Here is a 24,265-nt window from a genome sequence, read left to right on the forward strand (position 1 = left end):
ACAGCCCAGGAGCAGAGATTCTGTCCTCAGCTAAAGGTGAAAAGGTCCTAAGGCTTTTGGGAAACTTGGTGCTCCAGGAAATAAGTGTCTCGGATTTCTAAGGTATGTGTGGGCACTCAACGCCCCTGTCGTGGCTGTCACAGCCCTCTGGTTTGAAGTCCTCCGTTTTGTTGCTGCTGTTTCTAACCTCTGTCAGCACTGCCTGGGAGTAACGAGTTCAAAGTCCCTAGTTCCCCATGTTTCCAAGTATGTTATGTGAAAGCCCTGGCAAGGACGAACCTGATTAAACTGGAGGAAAAACGTGGAGCAAGCAAGACTAGGACATTTTTGTTTCCCCAGCTAAGCTGCCTGAGGTTCAGGGACTCGGACAGGTGAGAAAGGCATGACCACCACCTCAGCCCTGTCCCTGGAGGCTGGGGAGAAGGGGAAGCAGTGAGGAGACTGACTGATGTCCTGATGCCCACGCCCCATACGGCGGTCATGAAGACTGAATGGCCCCATGTCCAGAAAGCCCTCAGCACAGGGCCTGGCACTTGTGAATACCTCAATAAATGGTAACTTAAGAGAGCCTGTGGGGCCCCTCCCACTGCAGCCAGCCTCCAGCTGAGTTTCTGGCCTGAAGCCCAGGGACGGCCTGCACATGAATCAAGCAGGCTATTTCTAGAGCTGGCAGGGGGCTTTCTGTCCCAGGGGCAGGCGAGCCAATCCTGTGACAGGGAGAGCACAGGGAAGGGGTTATTCAAGTGGATTTGCACCATTGTATTCCAATTTCCCTGTCCAGAGCTGCCCATGCAGGATCCTGGGGTGGGCAGGCCATCCAGGCAGATGGAAGGGGCACTCTACCTGGGGCTTTCCTGCTGCAGTGACCCCAGGGCCTGGGGTGACCAGGCTTTAGTGGGTGGGGTAGGCTCTGACTGGATGTGAGAGAGGACTTTGTTGTAGCCCAGTCACCTCTGTTCTCTTTCTGATCCCTTTTCTATCCCAGTTGGGCCTGAGCAAGCCTGGCTTGCCAGAGGCTTTAGAGCCATAAAGGCCTGGGTTCAGATCTGCCCTTGCCTCTGCCTCATTGCGTGTGCTTGAACGAGAGACCTAACCTCTCTAAGCCTCGAATTCCTTGCCTGTGAAGTGCGAGTGATGGTAGTATCTACCTCAAAGTTGCTGTGAAGACGAAATCAGGTACTTGACCTTAGGAGGATTCGGAATAAATGAGCCATTCATCCTCTCCCTCTGAGCAGCTTTCCTGGTGAAGAGCAGCTAGACCCAGACCTGTGCTGCTGAGTGGGGCCAAATGAAAGTAGACTGGGATTAAACCTGTGCCACAGAAGAAGGAAAAGGAACATGTCCGTGCAGAGGGCAGCTGATACAATGGGAGGACCTGGAAAATCTCCCTACCAACCCACTCAGCGTGCTCTGTAACAGCGATGACACCAGGCTCCAGGGAGAGGTGCTGCCAAGAGAGGGGTCTGAAAACAGATACAAAACAAGAAAACTGAAAGAAAACCCCCAAAGAACTGGTTTAATTGATAAGATTCCTGCATTCCTGAACTTTGGAAAAGTGAAATGCTTACTGCTTATGAATTTGATGACAGTGGTGGTTTTGAGATTTTAAGTGGCCAGAGATGGACTAGCAGCCATTTAAAATATGTTCTTACGGGAAGAGAAGCTAATGCCGCAAATCAGCTGACAAGTAGTGGGTAGTTGGGGTCCTTCTTGACCTATGGATTTGTTTAGCACTCAGATCTCTTGATAGACCACTTAGCCATGACAGGGCTCAAGTTTCCAACTTCATTTGGAGGAAGAGTGAGCATGTTAGGCTCAGGAACACCACACAGGCTCCAGCCACCCACCCACTCAGCCAGGTTTTCATCCCTGCCTTCTTTCATCGTTTATGTCAAGGTATAGAGGTTGGGGGCACATTTTGAAATTGTATATTGCCCAGGAATGAAAAACCAGGGCTCTTGGTAATTCTTTGAGTGTTTAAAGCCCTTTTAAAAGGAGATTTTAATTCCCTTTATAATTCTTCGAGTGTTTAAAGCCCCCTTTTAAAAGATTTTAATTCCCTTTCCTCTGTTACTCTTGGGTGATGGGTCAGCTGTATCTCAAGAAATGACCCCCAGTTCCCCTGCGGGGGGACGACATGCTACCTGGTTTACAAAGTAGGGTTGGCCAACTCTGGTTGCCTTGGCATGCGGCCATTCTGCAAGTTCTCTAGTACTTGTCCCTGTGAGGGTGAGGGCGTCCTGGGTCTGGAGTGGCAGGAGGGAGAAAGCAGCTGAGCTGAGCCACCCTCCTTCCATTCATCAGCAGCAATGGCAGGAGCACGGTTTCGCCAGTCTGCTCAATAGCTTCCCCCTGCTGTAGCCTTCCTGTGGTCCTGGGAGACTAACTTTGCAGGGCCTGGGGTTTGCACCGGTCCATTCTCACCCCCTTCCCTTGTCTCCCTCCAGTGTATGTGGTAGAAGACCAAAGAAGAGATGAGCTGGGACCATCCACCTGCCTCACAGCCTGCTGGACTGCTCTCTGTTGCTGCTGTCTCTGGGACATGCTCACCTGACCAGCCCAGCCGTCCTGTCATGCCAGCTCTGCCGCCACCTCTGATAGGTGTGCCTGCCCCCGTCTCTTCTGATTGCCGTAACAAGTGACTAGCTTTGCACAGACACCTCTACCTTCAGCACTATGGGATTCTAGATTAGTGGGGGTTGCTACTGTTTAATTCAGTGACTTGATCTTTTTAATGTCCAAAATCCATTTCTTATTGATCTTTAAAGATGTGCTAAATGATTTTTTTGGCCAAAGGCTTAGTTGTGAAAAATATTTATAATTTTTAAATTATACATTCAAGGTAGTGGCCAAATGTAACACACCATGGAATGATTTCTCTGCTAACAGCCTGTATGTTTCAATAAATTTGTCCAAAGCTCAACTGTCTTTCTAAATGATTCCAGGTCTAAGCTAAGCTACCTGGACTCTGTTACCGTATCTAACTACTCATCTGCTTGCTAAGGCTTATAAAATGTGGTTATCTCAGCTGGTGGCCACCATCCAATATATGACCAGCAGCCAATCTACCTTTTTATTCTGGTGGTGATGCAAACAGTGTGGGTGCTACAAGGAAGGCCAGTTCTGAGGCCAGGTGTCCTCCAGCTGGGTCATAGGCTCTCAGCCAAGCTACTCTCCCCCTAGTCCCACTCAGAGATAGGCTGAGAGAGGAATGTTTGCAACCACAACTTGCACCTACCTTTACCCAGACCCTAGGAAAGGGCCTTTTGGTAACCAGGGGCTGCCCCTGGAGTAGCTTCCAGGCCTGTTCTCTGGAAACCCAGGAACCTACAGTTACATGGGGCCAGACAAGAGGTTTGAGGTTTTCCTATTTTTTTTTAAGGTGGAGTTTTGCTCTTGTTGCCCAGGCTGGTGTGCAATGGCGTGATCTCGGCTCCCCACAACCTCCCCTCCTGGGTTCAAGCGATTCTCCTGCCTCAGTCTCCTGAGTAGCTAGGATTACAGGCATGCACCACCAGGCCCAGCTAATTTTGTATTTTTAGTAGAGACAGGGTTTCTCCATGTTGGTCAAACTGGTTGGGAACTCCCTCAGTTTGAGGTTGGGAACAACCTCAGTTGATCTGCCCGCCTCGGCCTACCAAAGTGCTGGGATTACAGGCGTGAGCCACGGCACCCAGCCGGCCAAGGTTTTTCCCTTCTGGCTGTCCCCTCCCACCCCTCTCCCCAATTAGTCAGCCGTGCCACTCATCTCATCTTTGGCCACAGGGTGGCGCCAGGCTGCCACAGCAGCAAGTCCGATTTTCCTCCATCAGCTGGCCCGCCCTGGCCCAGCCAGCTGCAGCTGACAGCTCCCTGTTGACTCTGCCTTCCCTCCGAAGCAGTGGATGTGCTGATGTTTACCAGTGCTCTCTTTAAGAAAAAAGAAAAAAAACCCAGCCATGTTTTGTAGCATGTCCTATGTCTTATTTCTGTGGTGTACATGTTCCCACCATGCCATGGCTGATTTCAAGTTACCAATGTGATGTCACTGACTGGAGCTGGGCCAACCTCACAGATCACACTCATTGGAGCTGGGCCAACAGAGCCAACCTCACAGATCACAGCCAGTGCACAGATAGAGCACAGGTCGTGGTCAAATGTAGTAATATAATTAGGGATGCATTTTGAATATTTATTGTCCTTGTTTTTAACATAATTTGCAATTTACATAATTATAATGGCTGTGTTTAACAACTGGCTTGCAACAAAATTCTTCAAAATTGAATAACTGGCCCATCTGGGCTGGGATGAGCCAGCTAGAGCACACCATTGCCCCTCAGCCTCTAGGAGGCCTCAGGATTACGGCGTCCATCTTATGATATTGGCCAAAAGGAGACAGTCTTGGAGGTGCTGCTGACTGTTGAACTTCCTTTTGGAATGTATGGGAGAAGGCAGGGAAAGGAATCTTTAGGCAGACTGCCATCCAGGGACTGCTATTCTGTTTACTGAGATTCAGTTGTGAACGTCTGTTCTTTCTTCCTCTTCTGACTACTACATGCAGGCCCGGAAGCTGAGGGGTTAGTCAAAGGTACAGGAAGGGAAAAGAGAAGAGGGCAAGAGCCCATCCCCCAAGAAAGGAAGGGCTCCGATGCAGAGGGAGCAGGAGCTAAGGTGGAGATGGCCACTGCCTCTCTCACCCTCTGTTCCATCCCTCTGCTGAAGAAAAGCAGGCTTAGCAGAGTGGGACGGACGCTTTTTATTGGTCTGGCTGGCATGCCTAGTGGAAAGCCCAGGCAGAGCTTCCTATCTTGCCCTGGCTCCCATCTTCCCTCTCCTGGGAGTTCATCACACACCCCGAGAGGGAAGAGTGTCCTGGGCAGAGGTGGCAGGCAGCGCCAGGGTAAAAACTCCAGGGCTTGGAAGCAAATGGGGCTCAGGGTGACGCAGAAAATGTGACGTTGCTAGGTCATCCAGATAAAGTGTCCATCGGGGCAGAAGAGAAGCTGAAGTTTCCCTGCAGAGACTCCTCTGCCCCCACCAGGAATGGGAGGGGCAGGAGGAAGAGCTTCCCCGAGAGGCTCCCTACTGGGCCCTTCGTGCCATCAGCATCTCCCGGATGTTGTCCTCAGCTTCCTTAACGCTCCGCTCCAGGTAGGACTTTTTCTGCTGCAATATGAGAGACAAAGGTTAGGACCAGAGTGAATGGGCCGGGCTGGAAGATGCAGCTTTGATGTCCAATGGTTATGGCTTTTCCTTTGTGACGGGTGACTTCCAGGAGCATACTGTGAGCCAGGTACACACACCTGCCCACAGTGCTCTCCCCACCTCCGAACCATGGGTGATCATGGGCAGGCAACAGGGAGAAGATGGCTTTGGTACAGGAAGCAAAAGCGCTCTGTGGAAGATAGGCAGTAGCACTCTTCCCCTAGAAGGAAGCAGACTCTAAAAACAGGCATCTCGGTACACGAAGTTATCCCAGACAGACAAAGACCAGGAAATTCCAGGACAAAGCTCCTGTCCGTAACAGACTATCTCCTCTCAAGGTTTTCCATGGCCTGGGCCAGGCGTCTGTAGCCACTGCAGCTATAAAATGGACGGTGCATGCTCTGCCCTGTCCAGCAGGAATATGGGCTGCTGTGAGGGCTGTGGGGCTGTCTCGCATTGCACTGCGGGGGTGAGTCAGGAGGCAATCTGCTTTTCTAATGAGACTGCTGCCTGCCAGGAATCCAGGACACTGACACACTGAGGTAAGCAGACCTTTTGGAGGCTTACCTTCTACCCCATCTGGGTCCTAAATTAAAAATCATGGCTTAGACAAAGAACTTTCACTACTTTCAGGAGCCAGGATTACAAAGATTAGTCAAAGGAAATGATGTCTGTACATTATTTGCCCTGTGCTCACCCCAGAAGTATGGTGGTTTTACCACTGGTCCTTGCCCTGAGGACATAGTTGTGGCTGTATTCCCAGTTAACAGACATGAAATGAAGCCTCCCTTTTTGAGGAGTATTATTCATGTCCTAAAGGAATACTCAAAATTATCACCTCCCAGGGCACATGTGACTGAGCCACACTGGAACCAGTAATGCAGTCACCGGGCAGCCCAGGCCCTTCTCTCACCTCAACCCCCTTCACCCAAGCACCTGTTGATTCTGTTCCACCCACTAAAGTGCCCACAGGACTCAGGGAAGCATGGATAGGTTACGGCAGAGGACAGGTGAGCTCTCTGTCCAATTAGTTAGTTGTTTGTTTGTATGTTTTATTTATTTTTGAGACAAGGTCTCAGCTCAGAGTGCAATGGTGCAATCACGACTCACTGTAGCCTCTACCTCCCACCTCAGCCCAAGTAGCTGGGACTCTAGGTACACCGGGACTGTAGGTGTGCACCACCACGCCTGGCTTTTTTTTTTTTTTTTTTTTTTGGTAGAAATGAGAAACTTAAATTTTTTATTTTTGTATTGCCCAGGCTGATCTCAAACTCCTGGACCCAAGCGATCCTCCCTCCTCAGTCTCCCAAAGTGCTGGCATTACAGGCGTGAGTCACCGCGCCTAGCTATTTACTAAATGATACATACAGAGGCTTCTTCCTACAGAAGCCAAATGTGGCATACACAAATCTTTATCAGTTCTTCCGTGAACCTCTGATTCCTGTCTGTCCTCTCCTTGCTTCAAATTTCCTTAAGGCTAGAAAGAACCCTCTTTACTTATCTCCCATCTGTCTAAGTTGCACACAATTCCTTGCGACACAACAGGAGCTCCATAAAAACTCATGGTGACCAGACACAGTGGCTCACGCCTATAATCTCAGCACTTTGGGAGGCCAAGGCAGGCAGATCACCTGAGGCCAGGAGTTTGAGACCAGTTTGGCCAACATGGCAAAACTCTGTCTCTACAAAACATTAGACGGGTGTGGTGGTGGGCACCCGTAATCCCAGTTACTCGGGGGCTGAGGCAGGAAAATCACTTGAACCCGGGAGGCAGAGACTGCAGTGAGCCAAGACCGTGCCATCGCACTCCAGCCTGGGCAACAAGAGCAAAACTCCAACTCATGGTGACCGTGATAACAATTCAATTCAATGCCTGCAAATGTATACGGTTGCTAAGGAATTTTAATTACACTGCTAAGCCAAATACAGTCCTATCACTGTGATATCAGAGTGGGAACTTAAACTTCCTTTGATAAACAACTCTTTTTGAGACAGAATCTCACACTGTTGCCCAGGCTGGAGTGCAATGGCGCCATCTCGGCTCACTGCAACCTCCGCCTCCCAGGTTCACACGATTCTCCTGCCTCAGCCTCCCAAGTAGCTGGGATTACAGGCACACACCACCACGGCAGCTAATTTTTTGTATTTTTAGTAGAGATGGGGTTTCACTATGTTAGCCAAGCTGGTCTCAAACTCCTGACCTCGTGATCTGCCTGCCTCGGCCTCCCAAAGTGTTGGGATTACAGGCGTGAGCCACCGTGCCACGCCAATAAACAACTCTTAGACTTTAACTATGGCTGAAAAAAAGGCAAATACTAGTAAGCCCTGACACACACTAAAGAATGTATGTTCACTGGGTGTCACACAGAGGGGAGCAACAGCTCAGTGCCATACACCACCTGGGCACCCTGTGGACCCTATGTGAATGCGGGGAAAGGTAAGTGGAATAAGCCTGCTTCTCCCCCTACAAAAGTCAGCCAGGGCCCAGGGACTCTGGTCTGTTGCATTCAGTCTCTGCCAACTTGCTGAAAACCATACACTTGGAACATAAGCAAGAGCTCTTCTGCCCTCCCACCCAGGCTCCCCAGCCAAACTCAGGCTGTACCTCTCAGCTTTAAAAATTCCTTCTTCTGTAAAATTTCTGTCTTCTAACACTTTCATGAATTTTACCACTGCATATCCTAAAGTCTTCAAGTTTCCAAACAATGATGCAAATTAACGTATCTATCTATATTTTTGCTTTGTTTCTAGAGATGGGGTCATGTTGCCCAGGCTGGCCTCAAACTCCTGGGCTCAAGCAATCCTCTTGCCTTAGAGGCATGTGCCGCGGTGCTGCCTTCATCTTTAAATTTTTAATTAGTTTAAATAAATGTAATAGACATGTCTTTAAAAATATATATATCCCTAACATAGTGGACCTTTCTAACTGTATTTCAATAATTCCTGTCTCAGTCCCCAAGCATATTTAAGCCCAGAAAGACTCTCATCATAGTCAAACCCAGAACAAGGCACCTGTTGTGGGTTGAACTGAATTTGACAAAAAGAGATGCTGAAGTTCTAATCTCTGGTAATTTGGAAAGACGATCTTTGCAGATGTAACTAAATTAAGATGAGATCATATTACATTAGGGTGGGCCCTGAATCCAGTCATTAGCGTCCAAACAAGGCGCTGTGAAGACAGGGACACACGCAGAGGGAGAACCCTGTGCTGACCGAGGTGGGGACGGGGTAACGCAACTACCAGCAAAGGAATGCCAGGCACTGTGGGCAGCCACCAGAAGCTGGAAGACGTGAGGGCGGACTCTCCCCTCGACCCTTCAGAGGAAGCGTGCCCTGCAGCCCCTCGCATTTGTTGGGCTCCTGGCCTTCAGGACTGTGAGCGAATACATTTCTGTTGTTTGAAGCCACCAATTCGTGGCAAGTAGAAAACCAACACAATACCTGAAATGAGGGATGCCCCCACACGTCAGTTCTACCATAATTATTTGGGGATAAGTATGACCCTAGCTTATAAAGTTTTAAGGGCAGTTACCCAGGCCTCTGCAATTCAGTGTGGTCAGAGGCATGGCAGGATTGGTCCTGTGAGTACAGAAGAACCTTGGGAGGCCTCTGTCTCCAGGGGTGTCTTAGTCTGTTTGTGTTGCTCTAAAAGAATACCTGAGGCTGGGTAATTTATGAAGAAAAGAGGTTTATTTGGCCCACAGTTCTGCGGGCTATACAAGCATGGTGCAGCATCTGCTTCTGGGGAGGGTTTCTGGCTGCTTGCACTCGTGGTGGAAGGCGAAGGGGAGCCGCCTGTGCAGAAATCATGTGGCCAGAGAGGAAACGAGAGAGAGGAGGTGCCAGGCTCTTTTCAACAGCCAGTCACTGAAGAAACTAAGCATAAGAACTCACTCACTCCCATGAGAATGGCACCAAGCCATACACAAGAAACCCACCCCCACAATCCAAACATCTCCCACCAGGCCCCACCTTCAACACTGGGGATCAAATTTTTTGCAGGGAGGTCTGGGGGTACCAAATTTCAATAAGAGACCTGCCAGGGGACAAACAAACCCTATGCACAACACAGCAGGGGCATCCTTCATTTCCAGTGTGGTGCTGTGCCCTTGGGTACGGGTACAAACCCCATTTAAAGGGCTCTGCCCTCATGACCTCCTCACCTCCCAAATGGCCACACCTCCTAACACCATCACCTCAGGAGTTAGGATTTCAACAAAGACTTTAGGGAGAAACAACTCCTCACACCATAGTACTTTTCAGCTTCCAAGAAGCCGTGCTAAGTCTCCGACCTCATCTCCAACAACTCTTCCCCGTCACTCTTTCAGCTCCAGCCACACGGGCTTCCCGTGCTGCTCCTCCAATCCACCAGGTATGTTCCTGCCTGGCCTTTGCCCTTTGCTATGCTCTCCATGTAGAAGTTCTCTTCACCAGATATTCACATTACTCATCCCCTCACTTCCTTCAGGCCTTTCTCAAATGTCACCTTATATGCGAGGCCTTCTTGAGTACATGCTGCCCAATACTCCCTATTCTCCTCACTTTGACTCTTCTCCAGATCTCTTTCCACCACAGGAAGCAGAAACTGTCTGGCTTCCCTATGAGAAGGAAAAGTCCACAAGGGCAGGACTTCGTTCTGTCACCTGATACAGTCCTGCTGTCTAGAAGAATGGCTGGTACATAAAAGGAACTCGATGCTTGTTGAATAAAGTGCTTTAGTGTGGGAAATGAAGCCTTACTGATGTACACACACTTTTCGGTTTTCCCTTCCAACCTGAATAATCAAGAAACACCCACCAGAGGAAGCAAAGGCAGAAACTGACCATTTTCCTTCAAGGTGGTTTTTGGCTTTCGGCATTGCCCTATCACCCCTGCCCCTGGATATACACAGATTTAAAACTCCAACCTATCACTACAAACAATGTCAAGTATTTGAGGTAATGAATATGTTAACTAGCTTGATTTAATTATTCTACATTATATTTATTTTTATTTATTTTTCTGAAACAGGGTCTTGCTCTGTTGCCCAAAGTAGAGTGCAATGGCACAGTCTAGGCTCACTGCAAACTCCACCTCCTGGGTTTAAGCAATTCTCCCATCTCAGCCTCCCAAGTAGCTTAGGATTACAGGTGAGCACCACACGCCCAGCTAATTTTTGTATCTTTAGTAGAGACGGGGTTTCACCATGTTGGCCAGGCTGGTCTTGAACTCCTGGCCTCAAATGATTCGTCTGCCTCAGCCTCCCAAAGTGCTGGGATTACAGGTGTGAAATACTGCACCCAGCCCACATTATATTTATAAATCATAATACTTTTACCCCATAAATTTATACAATTACAAATTATTAATTTATAATAAAATAAATAAATAATAAAATTCAAATGTCACAGATCCCAATGAGGGCTTTGGATCTGGCCTTGCTTCCACAAACAGAACAGGCCCTAACAGGCCTTTATGCTTTATCAGGTCAACTTGCAAAACTAAAAAACAAACCACCCCAATTTCCCATGTCCTGGACTCTGAAATCCTTGAGGAACTGCTCTATCTGATGTCAGCCTCAGGGCTGCTAGGAGCGACATTTGAAAACCACACTTACTACCAGCAGTCCTGGGAGGGCATCTGCTGTCCTCACTGCAGCATCCTTCTGTCTTGCCGAGCAACTTCCCTCAGAATGCTTTCACCAGTAAAGTCTCTAGTGGCATCAAACCACAAAGCTCTGGGTGCAGCGACATTCTTGTGGGCCCTTGTCGTGATGACAAACTCTGAGATTTCCTGTGGGGCTCAGCACGGCCAGGGAAATGACATTGTTGGAGTTATTGCTCATCGGCCTGAGGTTCTTTTTTCCAGGAGTCAGACTGAGGGGCTGGTGTTTCATTCTCATCCTCTTACCAAGGAAAGAGGCTCCAGTCCCTAGAACTTTTCTGACATGACACAATCTCTCAAATAGACTCCTGAGGTAATGCATCTTGTGACGCTATCACTATAGACTTTTTTCTTTTCTTAGGAACTTTGTCTCCAGCTCTCCTTCTCTAAATTATTATTATTATTTTTTTCTTTCTTTCCTGTTTGTCCTGCCTTGGGGTATAGAAAAGGGTTTTCTCCTCTCTGTTCCTCTATTTTCCCATTTGTAAGATGAGGATTTGGGCAATACCAGGGCGATCCTCCACCCCCACCCCACTCCCATTTTTACTTTAGCCACACGACACTTTCTTCAAATGAACTCTTGCCTTAAAGACTAAACAAAACAGGTTAAAATGGAGCTCAGAGAGAGGGGAGATATACCATGGATGTGTATGGATATGTACTTTTGTCTCAATAAAAATAGCCCTTCTGGCTTATCTCCTGCCCTCCAATCCAGGCTTTGGAGGCAATAGACAAGGCTGACTCAGGTTCCCTTCTGCTCCTGATCTTCCGTGAGAGCTGAGTCCTCAGAGACCCTCTGCTGGGAGTCACGGTTTCTGACCCTGAGTGTGACCTGCCTTGGTCACATACTTCTTCCTTAAGTAAAATTCGCAGCTTCCAGCTCCTGGAGACCACCGCCGACTTCAAGCTCTACTATTAATCAAAAAAACGGAAGGCAATGGCCATCTTTTTGCTGTCTCTACCATGACTTCCAAATTAAAAACCCAAAGCCTCACTAATTCACATGTTCGCTCATTAGCAGATCTGTAAAATGGTCAGAGGGTACCAGCTGCCCACAATATGGTATGTTTGGCAAGAGGCCAAGAACTCACAGAGGGCTGAAGAGGCATGTCTTGATGGGGGACAAGGGAAGGCAGGGAAACAAGACAAAAACAGAAAAAAGGCAATGAGAGGACACAATCAGAGAAGTCAGGATGGAAAAAGGGACAGCTTGGGCACAGCTGGAGCAGGTAGGGGCGGGGCAGAGCCCTGAGGGCACATGTGCCCTGAGCCACCAGCCTGGATGGGTGAGGAGCGCCAACAGAGGCAGGCAAAATCCGACACCTGAGAGACAGGTCTAAGCAGTTCATGGACACGCCCACTTGTAAACTCATCTGGGTGCATCCATTTCACCAGAGGACACAGCTAGGTGATATGGTAACCACTGAGCTACACCGCTGGGAGACAAATCAAAGAAAGATAAAGCAATCTTAGGCATGGAGCAGGAGAACAAAGAGAAATCTCGGAAAGAGTTACTGTCCCTGCATCTTCTAGACACTACTTTAGAAATATCCTTCAGAAAAACAAAGAAAGAAAAGAAAAGAAAAGAAAAAGGGAAAGGAAAGGAAATGAAAGGAAAGGAAAGGAAGAAAAGAAAGAAAGCTGAGAGACAGAAAGAGGGAATGAAAAGAAAAGAAAAAAGAAAAGAAAAACCCCTTCAGAGATCTTTCTGCTGAAGGACAGGGAAAAAAGACGTACTTCAGCTAAGCGCTGACGTGTTTTCCTCCCAGGTGTGCTTTTACCTGCCGACAGACTGACACTGCTACCATATGGGGTCAGACTCCCAAACCCCACCTATGATCACATGCTGGCTAGCACCCCCAATTCAGTCTGCCAAGATGAACCCCTACACCACTCAAGCACTTTACAGCAGATATACACGAGGGGAAAAAATTCTTCAAACAACAGTGTTTAGCCGCTCGGTCCCCCTGAGGTTTAGGTGAGTTCTACCTACTGCTGCCCTCCCTAACACATCAGCTTCATGTGAGTCCCAGAGAAAGCCCAGCCTACCGGATAACCTGGGAAAGACCAGATACAAAGCTCAGAGTGAAGCACAGAGCCAGGAGCAGCAACTGTCCCAGTGCATATGGTGCTGATCAAGCCTCAGCCAAAGAATCACTACCATCTGCAGGCACCAGGTGTAAAAGGGATGACGACAAGCCAGCAAATCATGTCAAGCGATGGGGTCAAGCAATGGGGTCAAGCGATGGGCAGCTGAAGTAGGTGGTTCAGAGAAGATTAAGGGAAGAAGGAATCTATCACTACCTTAACTATCGAAAGCAATGGCTCTCCAAGTGCAGTCCTCTCCCAGCAGCGTCGGGATCACCTGCGAACTTATTAGAGGTGCATATTCTTATGCCCCAACCCAGACCCACTGAACCAGAAACCCTGGGGATGGAGTCTGGCAATCTGTGTTTTCACAAGCCCTCCCAGGCAGCTGTGACGCACACTGAAGTTTGAGACTCAAACTTTTTGTTCTAAATCAGGAGTCAGCAAACTTTTTCTATAAAGGGCCAGATAATAAATATTTTAGGCTTTCACTGTGGGGTTATCTCTGTTACAACTACTCAGCTCTGCCATTGTAGCACAAAAGCAGTCAGACAATGTGTAAACAAATGGGTGTGGTGCAGATGAATGGGCACAGCTATGTTTCGAAAGCACAGAAACAGGCAGTGAACTGGATGGGGCAGGCGGTGGTTTGCCAGTGTCTGTTCCTTAAAAAGATGGAGCTTTAAAGGGTAGGACTGAGTCCAGCAATTAGAGATTTTTAACTTTCACTGAAAGCTGCCTAATAAAAGCCTGCATTTCCATCTGTCCATCCTTCCATCCATTCATTCAGCTCACTGCCAAATCATTTCCCCTCCTTCATCCTTCACAAACCCTGGTCCTTGAAGCTCACGGCATCATGCTTAACCACCGGACTGCCCCCTCCTTGTTGCTGCAATCTTCCAGTATCCTGGGCACTATCCCTCATCATCAGTGGCTCCCTGTCTCCCTCTCCACCACTGCAGTACCATTCAAGGTGACTTCAAAAGAATGTAGATGACTCACCCAATAGCACAGGCTCCTCTCTTTACAAATTTATGGTTACCCCACCTCAGTCACCCAGTCCATGGTCATGCCCTAGGTCTTGTCAACCTCTGAAGTGTCCATTTCACCACCACTACCTCATATTCTTCCAGATCACTTCTGATACTCTCGCTCCAGCATTTCTTCAACCTTGTCATGCAACAAGTTGTTTGTTATCCATTATGCTTCCATGGGCTTTTCCCTTCCTACCCAGCTTTGCTTACATAGTCCATCATTTATATTTATTCTCCTTATAAATACCCTTTCACCTATGTCCCTCTCTCCCTCTCTTGCACTTACCTGGGAAAATGCCAACCCAGATTAAATTCAACCATCTACCCACTCCATGCCTCACCTGAGTGGCTGAATGTTCCTGGAGGAAAATGGTAAATTGTGCTAAATGGTCTCACTTTAAATTCAGGGCCATGAATCCCAAATGGGCACTATGAAAATTCTATTAAACTTCCTTTATATGTTCATTGTCTGCTCTCCAAAATAACTATTTCATGCTTTGTCTTGGCTCCTCAAATCTCCTATGCTCCCTCCTCTCCTCAGCTGAGAAAATAAATCTGAGGAGAACTCTATCTTCCTGCTACCAAATCTACTAATCGACCTACACCTGTATGTATAGTCTCTTCTTTCTCTGTTAAAATTGATAGCATGCCTGTACTGCGTTTTTAAAGGAATCAAAATACAACCCTGCACTTTGTAAGGCTGAGGTGGGAGGATCACTTGAGGGAAGGAGTTTGAGACCAGCTGGCCCTTGGGCTGTAATTTACGGAACCCTGGCAGAGAATATCACCCACTTATTGGCGAGACCCTATCTATATAGCGAGACCCATCTCTACAAAAATAAAAAAAAATCAGCTGGGCATGGTGGTGCATGTCTGTAGCCCTAGCTACTCAGAAGGCTAAGGCAGGAGGATCACTTGAGTCCAGGAGGATGAGACTGCAGTGAGCCGTGATCACGCCACTGCACTCGAGCCTAGATGACAGAGCAAGGCCCTGTCTCAAAACAAAACAAAAACACACAACCCTTCCACTTAGACAATGATTTCATCCCCACATACCTTCTCAGAAACTTCACTCTTACTGTTAACCTTCCTTTCTTCTTAATCTTCTATTTCTTTCTCTGCAAGATCCTTCTTGGTGAGGCAAATCATTAAAAAACCCTTTCTTTACCTCTCAGTCCTCTGTAAGTACTGCCTCTTTTCTACAAAACTTCTTGAATCAGTTTTTTGAGGCAGCTGCCTCCCCTGCCTTCCCTCCTATCTGCTCCTCAGACCTCTCCAAGCACACTTCTGCCTCCTTTAATGAACTGGCTATGATTCAAGTCCAGTGATCTCTATGGGTGCTTCTCTGTCATCTTACTCAACCTCTCAACAGTGTTCAACACACTTCTTGGAACACTTTCTCCCTCTAGCTTTCATGACACCACACTTCTATTCTCCTCCGACATAACTGGCTACTCTTTCTAAGTTCTCCTTTGCTGACTACCCCTCCTCTGCTCAGCTTCCGAATGCTGCATTTCACAGGAAGCTGTCCTGGAACTCCTCCTCTTCTACCCATCTGCACTACCTCTTAGAAACTCTCATTTCAGCCAGGTGCGGTGGCTCACGCCTGTAATCCCAACACTGTGGGAGGCTGAGGCGGGTGAATCACCTGAGGTCAGGAGTTCGAGACCAGCATGGCCAACATGGAGAAACCCCGTCTCTACTAAAAATACAAAAATTAGCCAGGTGTGGTGGCACATGCCTGTAGTCCCAGCTACTCGGGAGGCAGAGGCATGAGAATTGCTTGAACCCAGGAGGCTGATGTTGCAGTGAGCTGAGATCAAGCCACTGTATTCCAGCGTGGGTGACACAGCAAGACTCCATCTCAAAAAACAACAACAACAAAAAAAACCCAATACTCTCATCTCATAGCTTTAAACATTATATGACTCCAAATCTGTATCTCCAATGCTATCTCCCCTTAATACCAGATTTAACATATCCAATTATTTATAAAACATATCCTCTTGGATGTCAAACTCAGACTTTAACCTGTTTAAAACAAACACAAGTGATTTACAGTCACCCCCACCCCTCCCTGACTTCCCCATCTCAGTGAATGGCACTCGACCCAACTGCTCAACGTAAAAAACAAAAAGGCCACAAAAAAAAAAAAAAAAAGAGAGCTGTTTTTCAAGAATGACCCTACACGGCACATCCCTGATTTTTTTCTTTTCCTCAAACCCCACACCTTCCATCCAATCCATCAGCAAATCTTATTAGCTTACTTCCAAATACATTCCCAATCTCTACTCTTCCTTCTATCTAGCGCCACTGCCCCTATCCTAGTCCAAGCCTCCATCATCTTGGACTAGGAGGTGTGTCGTGGACACTCTCCTAGTGTCACCTGGAGGTGTCTCGTGGACACTCTCATACCGAATCAAGTTAGCCTCTGCTCAAAAAGCCTCTAATGGGCCAGGCATGGTGGCTCACGCCTGTAATCTCTGCACTTTAGAAGGTTGAGACAGGTGGATCACCTGAGATCAGGAGTTTGAGACCAGCCTGTCCAACGTGATGAAACTCCATGTCTACTAAAAATAAAAAAAACTAGCTGGGCATGGTGGCACATGCCTGTAATCCCAGCTACTCAGGAGGCTGAGGCAGGAGAATCACTTGAGCCTGGGAGGTGGAGGTTGCAGTGAGCCGAGATCACACCACTGCACTCCAACCTGGGCAACAAGAGCAAAACTCCATCTCAAAAAAAAAAAAAAAAAAAAAAGAAAGAAAAAAAAGAAAAAAAAAGCCTCTAATGGTTTCACCTCACACTTAGAAAACAAGCCAGACTCTAACTGAGGCAATCAGGCTCCACATGGCATCCCTCCTGCCAACCCCTCCACTTCATTACTACTCTGTCCCCCCTTTCACTTGCTTAAACAGCTCCAGCAGACTTATTTCTGTCTTAAGACAGGAATATCTCTCTGTGTAATATTTCTCTGTGACCTCCAACTGGAATGTTTTTCCTTGAGGTACTTTTATGTGGCTGTCTGCTTCTTTTCATTCACATCTTAGCTGAAATTTCACTTTTTCAGAAAGCCCTTCCCCAATTATTCACTAAAGGAGGTCTCCAGTAACTCTCTAAAACATCGCCCTTACTACATGATGGTTTCTTGTTTATTTCTTTATTGTCTGTATCTCACCATAAGCTCCAGAGTAGGCATCATGTCTGATTTGATAAATGCTATAACCCTAGCACCAAGAACTGGCACATAATTCATCTAACAAACACGTATTGGGCACTCAGCACTCCAAAGAGCACCAACAGTAGAGCAGCGAACAAAGTACACACTGATCCCTGGAGATTATACTGTTGCAGGCCACACAGACATTGAGCTACCACTGTAACAACGGATCTGAGGGAAAGCACGGTCTTCGATGGAGGAAACATCTGATGGAATCAAGGAACTCACAGAGGGACTCGAGAACTCAGCTCTGAAGGATGAGCAAGAATTAACAAGAGGAGAGGTGAGAGTGGGGAGAGAATAATTCCAGATAAATGGAGCATGGCAAGTTGGGAGAATTGAATGTCAACCACGGAGACTGAAGCACAGAGAGAGAAAGGATGAGAATACAGAGATGAGGCTGGTGAGGCTGAGTCGGATCATGTGGGGTCTTAAACCATATTCAAGTTTTGGAATTTATCTTGAAGGCAATGGAACACCACTGGGTTAGCAAAAGTCAAATTTCTATTGAAAACAATCTCAGCTGAAGCATAGAGAATGAATGAGAACAGAGCTTCCCACAAAATGTCCTATGAGTCATGAATGGGTAACAGATGTGCCCAAGATATTGATCTCTCAGTCCCTGGAGTGGCTGGGTGCGTCCAGGGCAGCCAAAACCCCCTTTGGGGCAGTTGCCTCCAGCTTTGAGCACCTTTGTCCGGTTACCCCAGTGAATTGTGCAAATACAATTTTCTGAGAGCTGTACTGTAAAAAAAAGCCTGGGAGGCACTGGATTAGAGAATACACATGTGAATGTTGGAAACCTGTTAGGAGGCCACTGCAATCGTCTTGGAAAGAGATGACAGTATCTTAGTGGTGACAATGGAGATGAAGAGCAGTAGATTTTTGAAATATTCAGGAGGAAAATCAACAAGAGGACTCCACCATGCCCTTCATCATAACCTTCATTAGACGTCAGAAGCTGGGGAGAAGGATGTCAGGAATGACTCCCAGGATGCCCAGTTGGGGCTTGCACACTGGCTCAAGGGTGCTGCCTTTCACTGAGAGAAGAAATGCAGGAGGAGGACCTGGTTTGGAAAGGAAGATTCTGAGCTTTGTTTTGGACATAGTGGGTTTAAGGTACCTGTGAGACATCCAAATGAGATGTGAAAAACTAGATTGGCTCTGGAGTTCATGGAAGAAATCTAGGCTGGGGATATAATTTTGCATAGAGGTGGTACTTGAAGTCGTGAGAACGGATGAAATTCCTAGGTAAAGAACATACAATAAGAGGACTCAGCCTTGAAGAAATTCAACATTTTAAGACTGGAACGAAGAGGAGGAACCAGTAAATAATACTAAAAAGGAGGGAAATGTGTATCATAGAAACCAAAAGGAGAGTAGTTCAGGAAAAAGAATGAGGTCACTAAAAATCGTTGGATATGTTCAAACAGGAAGAGTGACAACACGTCAGAAATGGTTGGGGGCTAGAAAGGGGAGCGCTACATCAAGTGGCCTGTAGGATATCTTGAAACTTTAAAAAGTTGAGACCTGACCCTAACTCCATGAAGGGAAACTAGTAGACATTTTACCTGTTACGGGTGAGCCTCAAGAACATGTAATGCGGTGTCAGGACAAATATTAACTCCTATCTTCAATGAGACATTGGGTTTTGTGTAGGTCCAACACAAGGGTTGTAAAAGCATCAATATAATTATGCCCAAGGAAACGATTACAGTTTCCCAATATACGTTACTTTTCTTCTGTTTTACCAACATCAAAAAGTCAAGTGCTCTTCAATAAGACGGACTAGAGGAACTGTTAAAATTCTACAAGTCTTCCAAATGAGCAAAAACAACAACAAAAAATGGTAAGTCCCAATATTTCAGTTTGTCTTTAGTTTGTCCCAGTCTTACAGGAGCAAGAGGATCAAATCATCAGTGTTTACAGTAGAGTTTGGGCTGTAGGCATGGTAAAGGAGCAGGTGAATAAGGGTGTGCCTGCTAAGAGAGGAAGTAAGGGTGACACCTTGCATTCTTGGAAGTGGAGTTGTAATTGACGTTAAGATTAACATGCAGGTATGTGTGGCTAGAGCCTAAAGTCAATCCTGATCCTGCTCTCTGCTCCAAGCAATTCCTATTTTCTTTCAACTCCAGAATTCCTATTTTCTTTCAACAACAACAAAGACAACCCAATTTTAAAATGAGCAAAGGATTTGTGCAGATATTTCCTCAAAGAAGACATATCATTGGCCAAAAAGCACATGAAAAGCTGTTCAACATTATTATCATTACAAAAATGCAAATTTTAAAAATCACAATGATAGACTATACCAACTAGGAGGGCTATAATAAAAAAACCGGCCAGATGCAGTGTTGCACACCTGTAATCCCAGCACTTTGGAAGGCCAACATGGGAGGATCACTTGAGCTCAGGAGTTTGAAACCAGCCTGGGCAGCACAGCGAGACCTACGTCTCTACTAAAAATGTAAAAACAAAAAATAAAATTAAAAAAAAAGAGAGAAAACAACAAGTGTTGGCAAAGATGTGGAGAAACTAGAACCCTCATATATTGCTGGTGGTGTAAAATGGGGCAGCTGCTATAGAAAAGCTTGGCAGTTACTTCAGTTAAAACATAAAATTACCATATGAGCCAGCTAATCCACTCTGACATACAAACAAAAACTTGTAAATGTTCATAGCAGCATTATTTACAACAGCCAAAAAGTGGAAACAACCTAAATGTCCATCAACTGATAAATGGATAAACAAAATGTGGTATATCCATATAATGGAATAGTATTCAGACATAAAAACGAGAGAAGTACTGATACATGCTATAACATGAATGAACCTTGAGACATTAAGCTAAGGGTGAAAGAAGCCAGACACAGAAAGCCACACACTAGATGATCCATTTATAAACATCCAAAACAGGCAAATCTGCAGAGACAGATAGAAAACAGATTCATGGTTGCCAGGTACTGAGGGAATGGGCAGTCTCACTGCTTAATTAGGTAAGTTTCTTTTGGGGGCAATAAAAATGTTCTAGAGTTAGACAGTGGTGATGATTATATAACATTGTGAATTTTATGTTATGTGAATTTTACCTCATATATATATATATCTCCTTTTCTTCTCAAAATGCTGCACCACAAGGGGAAAAGACAGGACACTGGCCGGGAACAGTGGCTCATGCCTATAATTCCAGCACTTTGGGAGGCCGAGGCAGGCAGATCACTTGAGGTCAGGAGTTGGAAACCAGCCTGGCCAACATGGTGAAATCCCACCTCCACTAAAAATACAAAAATTAGCTGGGCCTGGTGGTGCACGACTGTAATCCCAGCTACTCAGGAGGCTAAGGCAGGTGAATCGCTTGAACCCAGGAGGCAGAGGTTGCAATGAGCCGAGATCACACCACTGCACTCCAGCCTGGATGACAGAGTAAGACTGAATCTCAAAAAAAAAAAAAAAAAAAAAAAAGAAAGAAAGGACATTAAAAAAAAAAAGACAGGACATTAAATCTCTGTGTCTGAAAATAGGCATGGCAAGTAATGGCTTTTACCAGCAAATCAGTCTGTATTCCACCAAAAATTTACACACACAAATTGGTTGGGGTAAAATAAACTGCCATAATAATTGTTAAAAATTAACTTTAATGCTGTAAGCAAAAGCACTAAGCATTTAATGAGTTAATAAGGTACTGTGGTAGAGCCAATAGATAAACAAGAGTAAACTTTTATGTGATCACATCACTACTTTCCAATCGAGTAACATATTTATACAACTAAAAAAATAGAGATATGGCAACCGGAAACCCATAAAAGGACCTGGAGACAGTGAAAACAAGCAAGAGCTCAAAGCCACGGCAAGCACAGCTGCATGACTCATAGGCACCTCCTAGGCTGATCTGTCTGGGTCAGCAGAGGGCAGAATTGGAGAACTGCAAATACACTCCAATATCAAAGGACTACTTGTAAAGCTTTCCAAAACCCTCGGCTGTCTTTTCACTAAGAAAGAGAAAAGGAAATTCACAGTTACACCTGTCAATATCACCTAAGAAAATGCTGTCCTTCAAAGTTAAACTTCTAGGTAAGACAAGCAACCCAGGATCTTTGCTCATAGCTCTGGGTGTTCTGAGGGGTATTGAGAGGTCAGGTCCACATCACCCAGTGACACTTCTCCATCCAGGGTGATACAGGGCTCAGATCATGATGAAATCACTCTACAGACCAAACGTCACAGGCGCCCAGCTGCCACTTGTCCCCAACTCCACACCCACTAAGTTACCATAGAACTGGGGTAAACAGAGAGAATTTAATATGCTAATAGCTCTGATCTAATAGCTGACATAACACCAATTACACTTTTAATGACACTGGAGTAATAAAAGAGCCCTTGGCATACTTCTCTTTGCAAACATGACTCAAAGGGTGGTTTTCCTTTTGCCCTTTCTTCAATTTCCAGATGCCAGGCCACTTAGAAGCCACTTATCTCTTCACTCAGAGCTGGTATTCAGGGGGTTATCATTTTATAAGAAAAGGACCACAAATTTTGGAATGCCTAGCTACTCAGAGTATCCAACTATGGCATAAGGAATCCCCATTTCTTTCAGAGTAAAAGTGAATGTTAGAGGGTTTGGAGTCTAGAACCTGGAATCCCAGGTTACCACTCTGATGTCCCTCTCTTTCCCTGACTGATTCTGGTTCTGGCTCCATGAAGAACATGTGATCTCCATTTCTAAATCACGGGCAGAGGCCACAAAGTTCATGAGATGGCTTCACACAGAAACCATGGCTATTAGAAAATAAGAGCAGCAGATCGAACTGACCTGCTGGCACTCGACAGTGAGTCCACCGACCAGCCCTACCAATGGCAATGTTTGTGCTTCATATGGAATGAAAAAAGCAAGTTGCTGAAAGATATAAACAACACGGTGTTACTTATTGAATACAGGATGCATATCAAACATGGAATGAAAAGATACAGACCAAATTCTTGATAGCTGTTGCTTCTGGTGAGTGGTAATGAGACTGGGGACGGTATGGGAGGGAACACAGACGACCTCAATTTCATTAGCATTATTTGTGTAAAAAAAAAGCCAAAAAGGTAAATATTACAAAATGCTACCATTTGTTAATGCTAAATGATAAATGCACAGGTGTTTGTTAAATTCGCTTTCATACATTATTTTCCAAATTAAAAGAAAAAAACATCTTTTATCTTATAAGCACTTGGTGGCAATATGCTCAATCAGTAAACAGCTGCTGAGCATCCACCAGATGCAAATAATAAAATCCAGCATTAAGTATTTACTGTGTCAGGCACAGTACTAAGTGATCTGTATTATGTTACAAGGCAGGTACCTTTCATAAGGGATAAGTGTTTATCCTCACCTCCAGCTTTCATTAGTTCTAGTCCTAGCCTCCTCCATCTAGTCCAGGGAAGACTGGTGGCTTTTCTGACTGGCTTGTTTGGAAGAAGAAACAAAGGGGCTCGGCCCCTTCTGCTCTGCCAGAAGCTGCTTGTTTGCAGAAGCCTCTTGTAAGTTTAACAGACAGGCTCTGCCTGCCTCTGCAGAGAAAGACGTGTGGTTGTCCTACACTTACAGAGATTTGTAGGGTAAGTTCATCTATCTGTATGCCTAAATCTGGATCAATATTAAAAACTCATGACTGCTGCATACCTAAGCCACATTCTTCAACCTAATCTTTATTAATAGTAAAGGTAAAATATATAAAAAGATGGAATTTTTATATCCGTCTGTCTTTCAATTGGTTCCACTCTTGGGCAGGAAATAAAAGTTACTTATTGTCTCCCTCCATCCTAACACTTGCTTTTGCCATTTTACAGACGAGCGTATTTAGGCTTAAAAACACTGTATCAGTCCATTTTTGCATTACTGTAAAGGAATACCTGACACTGGGTAATTTATAAAGAAAAGAAGTTTAATTGGCTCATGGTTCCACAGACTGTACAGGTATGGCACCAACATCTGCTCAGTGTCTGGTGAGGGCCTCAGGAGGCTTACAATCATGGTAGAAGGTGATGGCAAGCCAGTACGTCACATGGTGAAAGTGAGGCAAAAGAGAGGGAGTGCGAGGTCCTAGATATTTAAACAACCAGATTTTGAGTGAACTGAGAACTCACTCATCACCAAGGGGATTGTGCTATGCCATTCATGAGGGATCTGCCCTCATGATCCAATCACCTCCCACCAGGCCCCACCTCCAACACTGGGGATCACATTTCAACATGAGATTTGGAGGAGACAAACATCCAAACCATACCAAACACTAAGTATGTCATTTGTCCAAGATGATATTAAGTAGCAGTCAGAGTTCAAATTCATACTCATCTAATTCCAGAGTTCGTATTCTTAATTACTATGCCAAGGCATTATGCTGTGCATATCAGAGAAAAGACAAGCTGTATCTTTTACTTGCTAAGAATCTTAAAGATGAACTTAAAAAATATTCTAAAGGTTGAAGCTTTTCTTAGTACATATTTGGATCTCACAGAGGGGACTAGGCGTGGTGGGTCATGCCTGTAATCCCAACACTTTCGGAGGCTGAAGTGGGAGGACTGCTCAAGGCCAAGTTCGCGACCAGCCTGGGCAACATAGGGAGACTCTGTCTTTACAAAAAAAAAAGAAAAAAAATTAATTATCTGAGCATGGTAGCCTGCGCCTATAGTCTCAGCTACTGAGGAGACTAAAGTAGGAGGAACACCTGAGCCCAGGAGTTCCAGGCTGCACTGAGCTATGATCACGCCACGCCACTGCACTCCAGCCTGGATGACAAAGCAAAACCTCATCTCCAAAAAAATAAAATAAAATTTAAAATTCATTTTATAGAGGGTAGCAATGTGTGTGTACACACTATGTTGAGTATATATAGGGAACAGTAAAGGTATTAACATAAAATCCTCTTAGGGATCTTTTAACCTTCAAAACTAGTTCAAAACTCGTAGGCATCTTTGCTTCTGCCCATCTTAGTACTCACCTTCCTCAAATTTTACTCAAGATTCCACAGATCCATGGCAGACTTTTTATCTGCTATACTTTAAAAGGACTATGTTCAGGCACCCCCTCCCTGCAGTGTTGTCCATATGCAAAGC

General features: G+C 45.8%; 2 protein-coding genes across 3 annotated transcripts in view; one reads left to right on the forward strand and one right to left on the reverse strand.

The window, feature by feature from the left end:
* The window catches only part of CYSTM1 (cysteine rich transmembrane module containing 1), a 66,038-nt gene extending 63,115 nt beyond the window's left edge, over positions 1-2,923 (forward strand). Inside the window, exon 3 of the mRNA XM_005557948.3 lies at positions 2,448-2,923. Coding sequence (XP_005558005.1) covers positions 2,448-2,554 — 107 coding nt within the window. The 3' untranslated portion in view covers positions 2,555-2,923. The remainder of the gene's footprint in view (positions 1-2,447) is intronic.
* A 1,234-nt stretch (positions 2,924-4,157) lies between these two features.
* PFDN1 (prefoldin subunit 1) overlaps positions 4,158-24,265 on the reverse strand; it is a 61,154-nt gene continuing 41,046 nt past the window's right edge. Inside the window, exons 4-5 of one of the 2 annotated variants that reach the window (XM_005557954.5) lie at positions 21,978-22,061; positions 4,158-5,145 (exon numbers count right to left, since the gene is read on the reverse strand). In XM_005557954.5, the coding sequence (XP_005558011.1) occupies positions 5,062-5,145; positions 21,978-22,061 (168 nt within the window). In that variant the 3' untranslated portion in view covers positions 4,158-5,061. The remainder of the gene's footprint in view (positions 5,146-21,977; positions 22,062-24,265) is intronic. The other variant, XM_005557955.5, reaches the window with a different exon arrangement.

The sequence above is a fragment of the Macaca fascicularis genome, chromosome 6 (genome assembly GCF_037993035.2).
Source record: "Macaca fascicularis isolate 582-1 chromosome 6, T2T-MFA8v1.1".
NCBI classification, from domain to species: domain Eukaryota; kingdom Metazoa; phylum Chordata; class Mammalia; order Primates; family Cercopithecidae; genus Macaca; species Macaca fascicularis.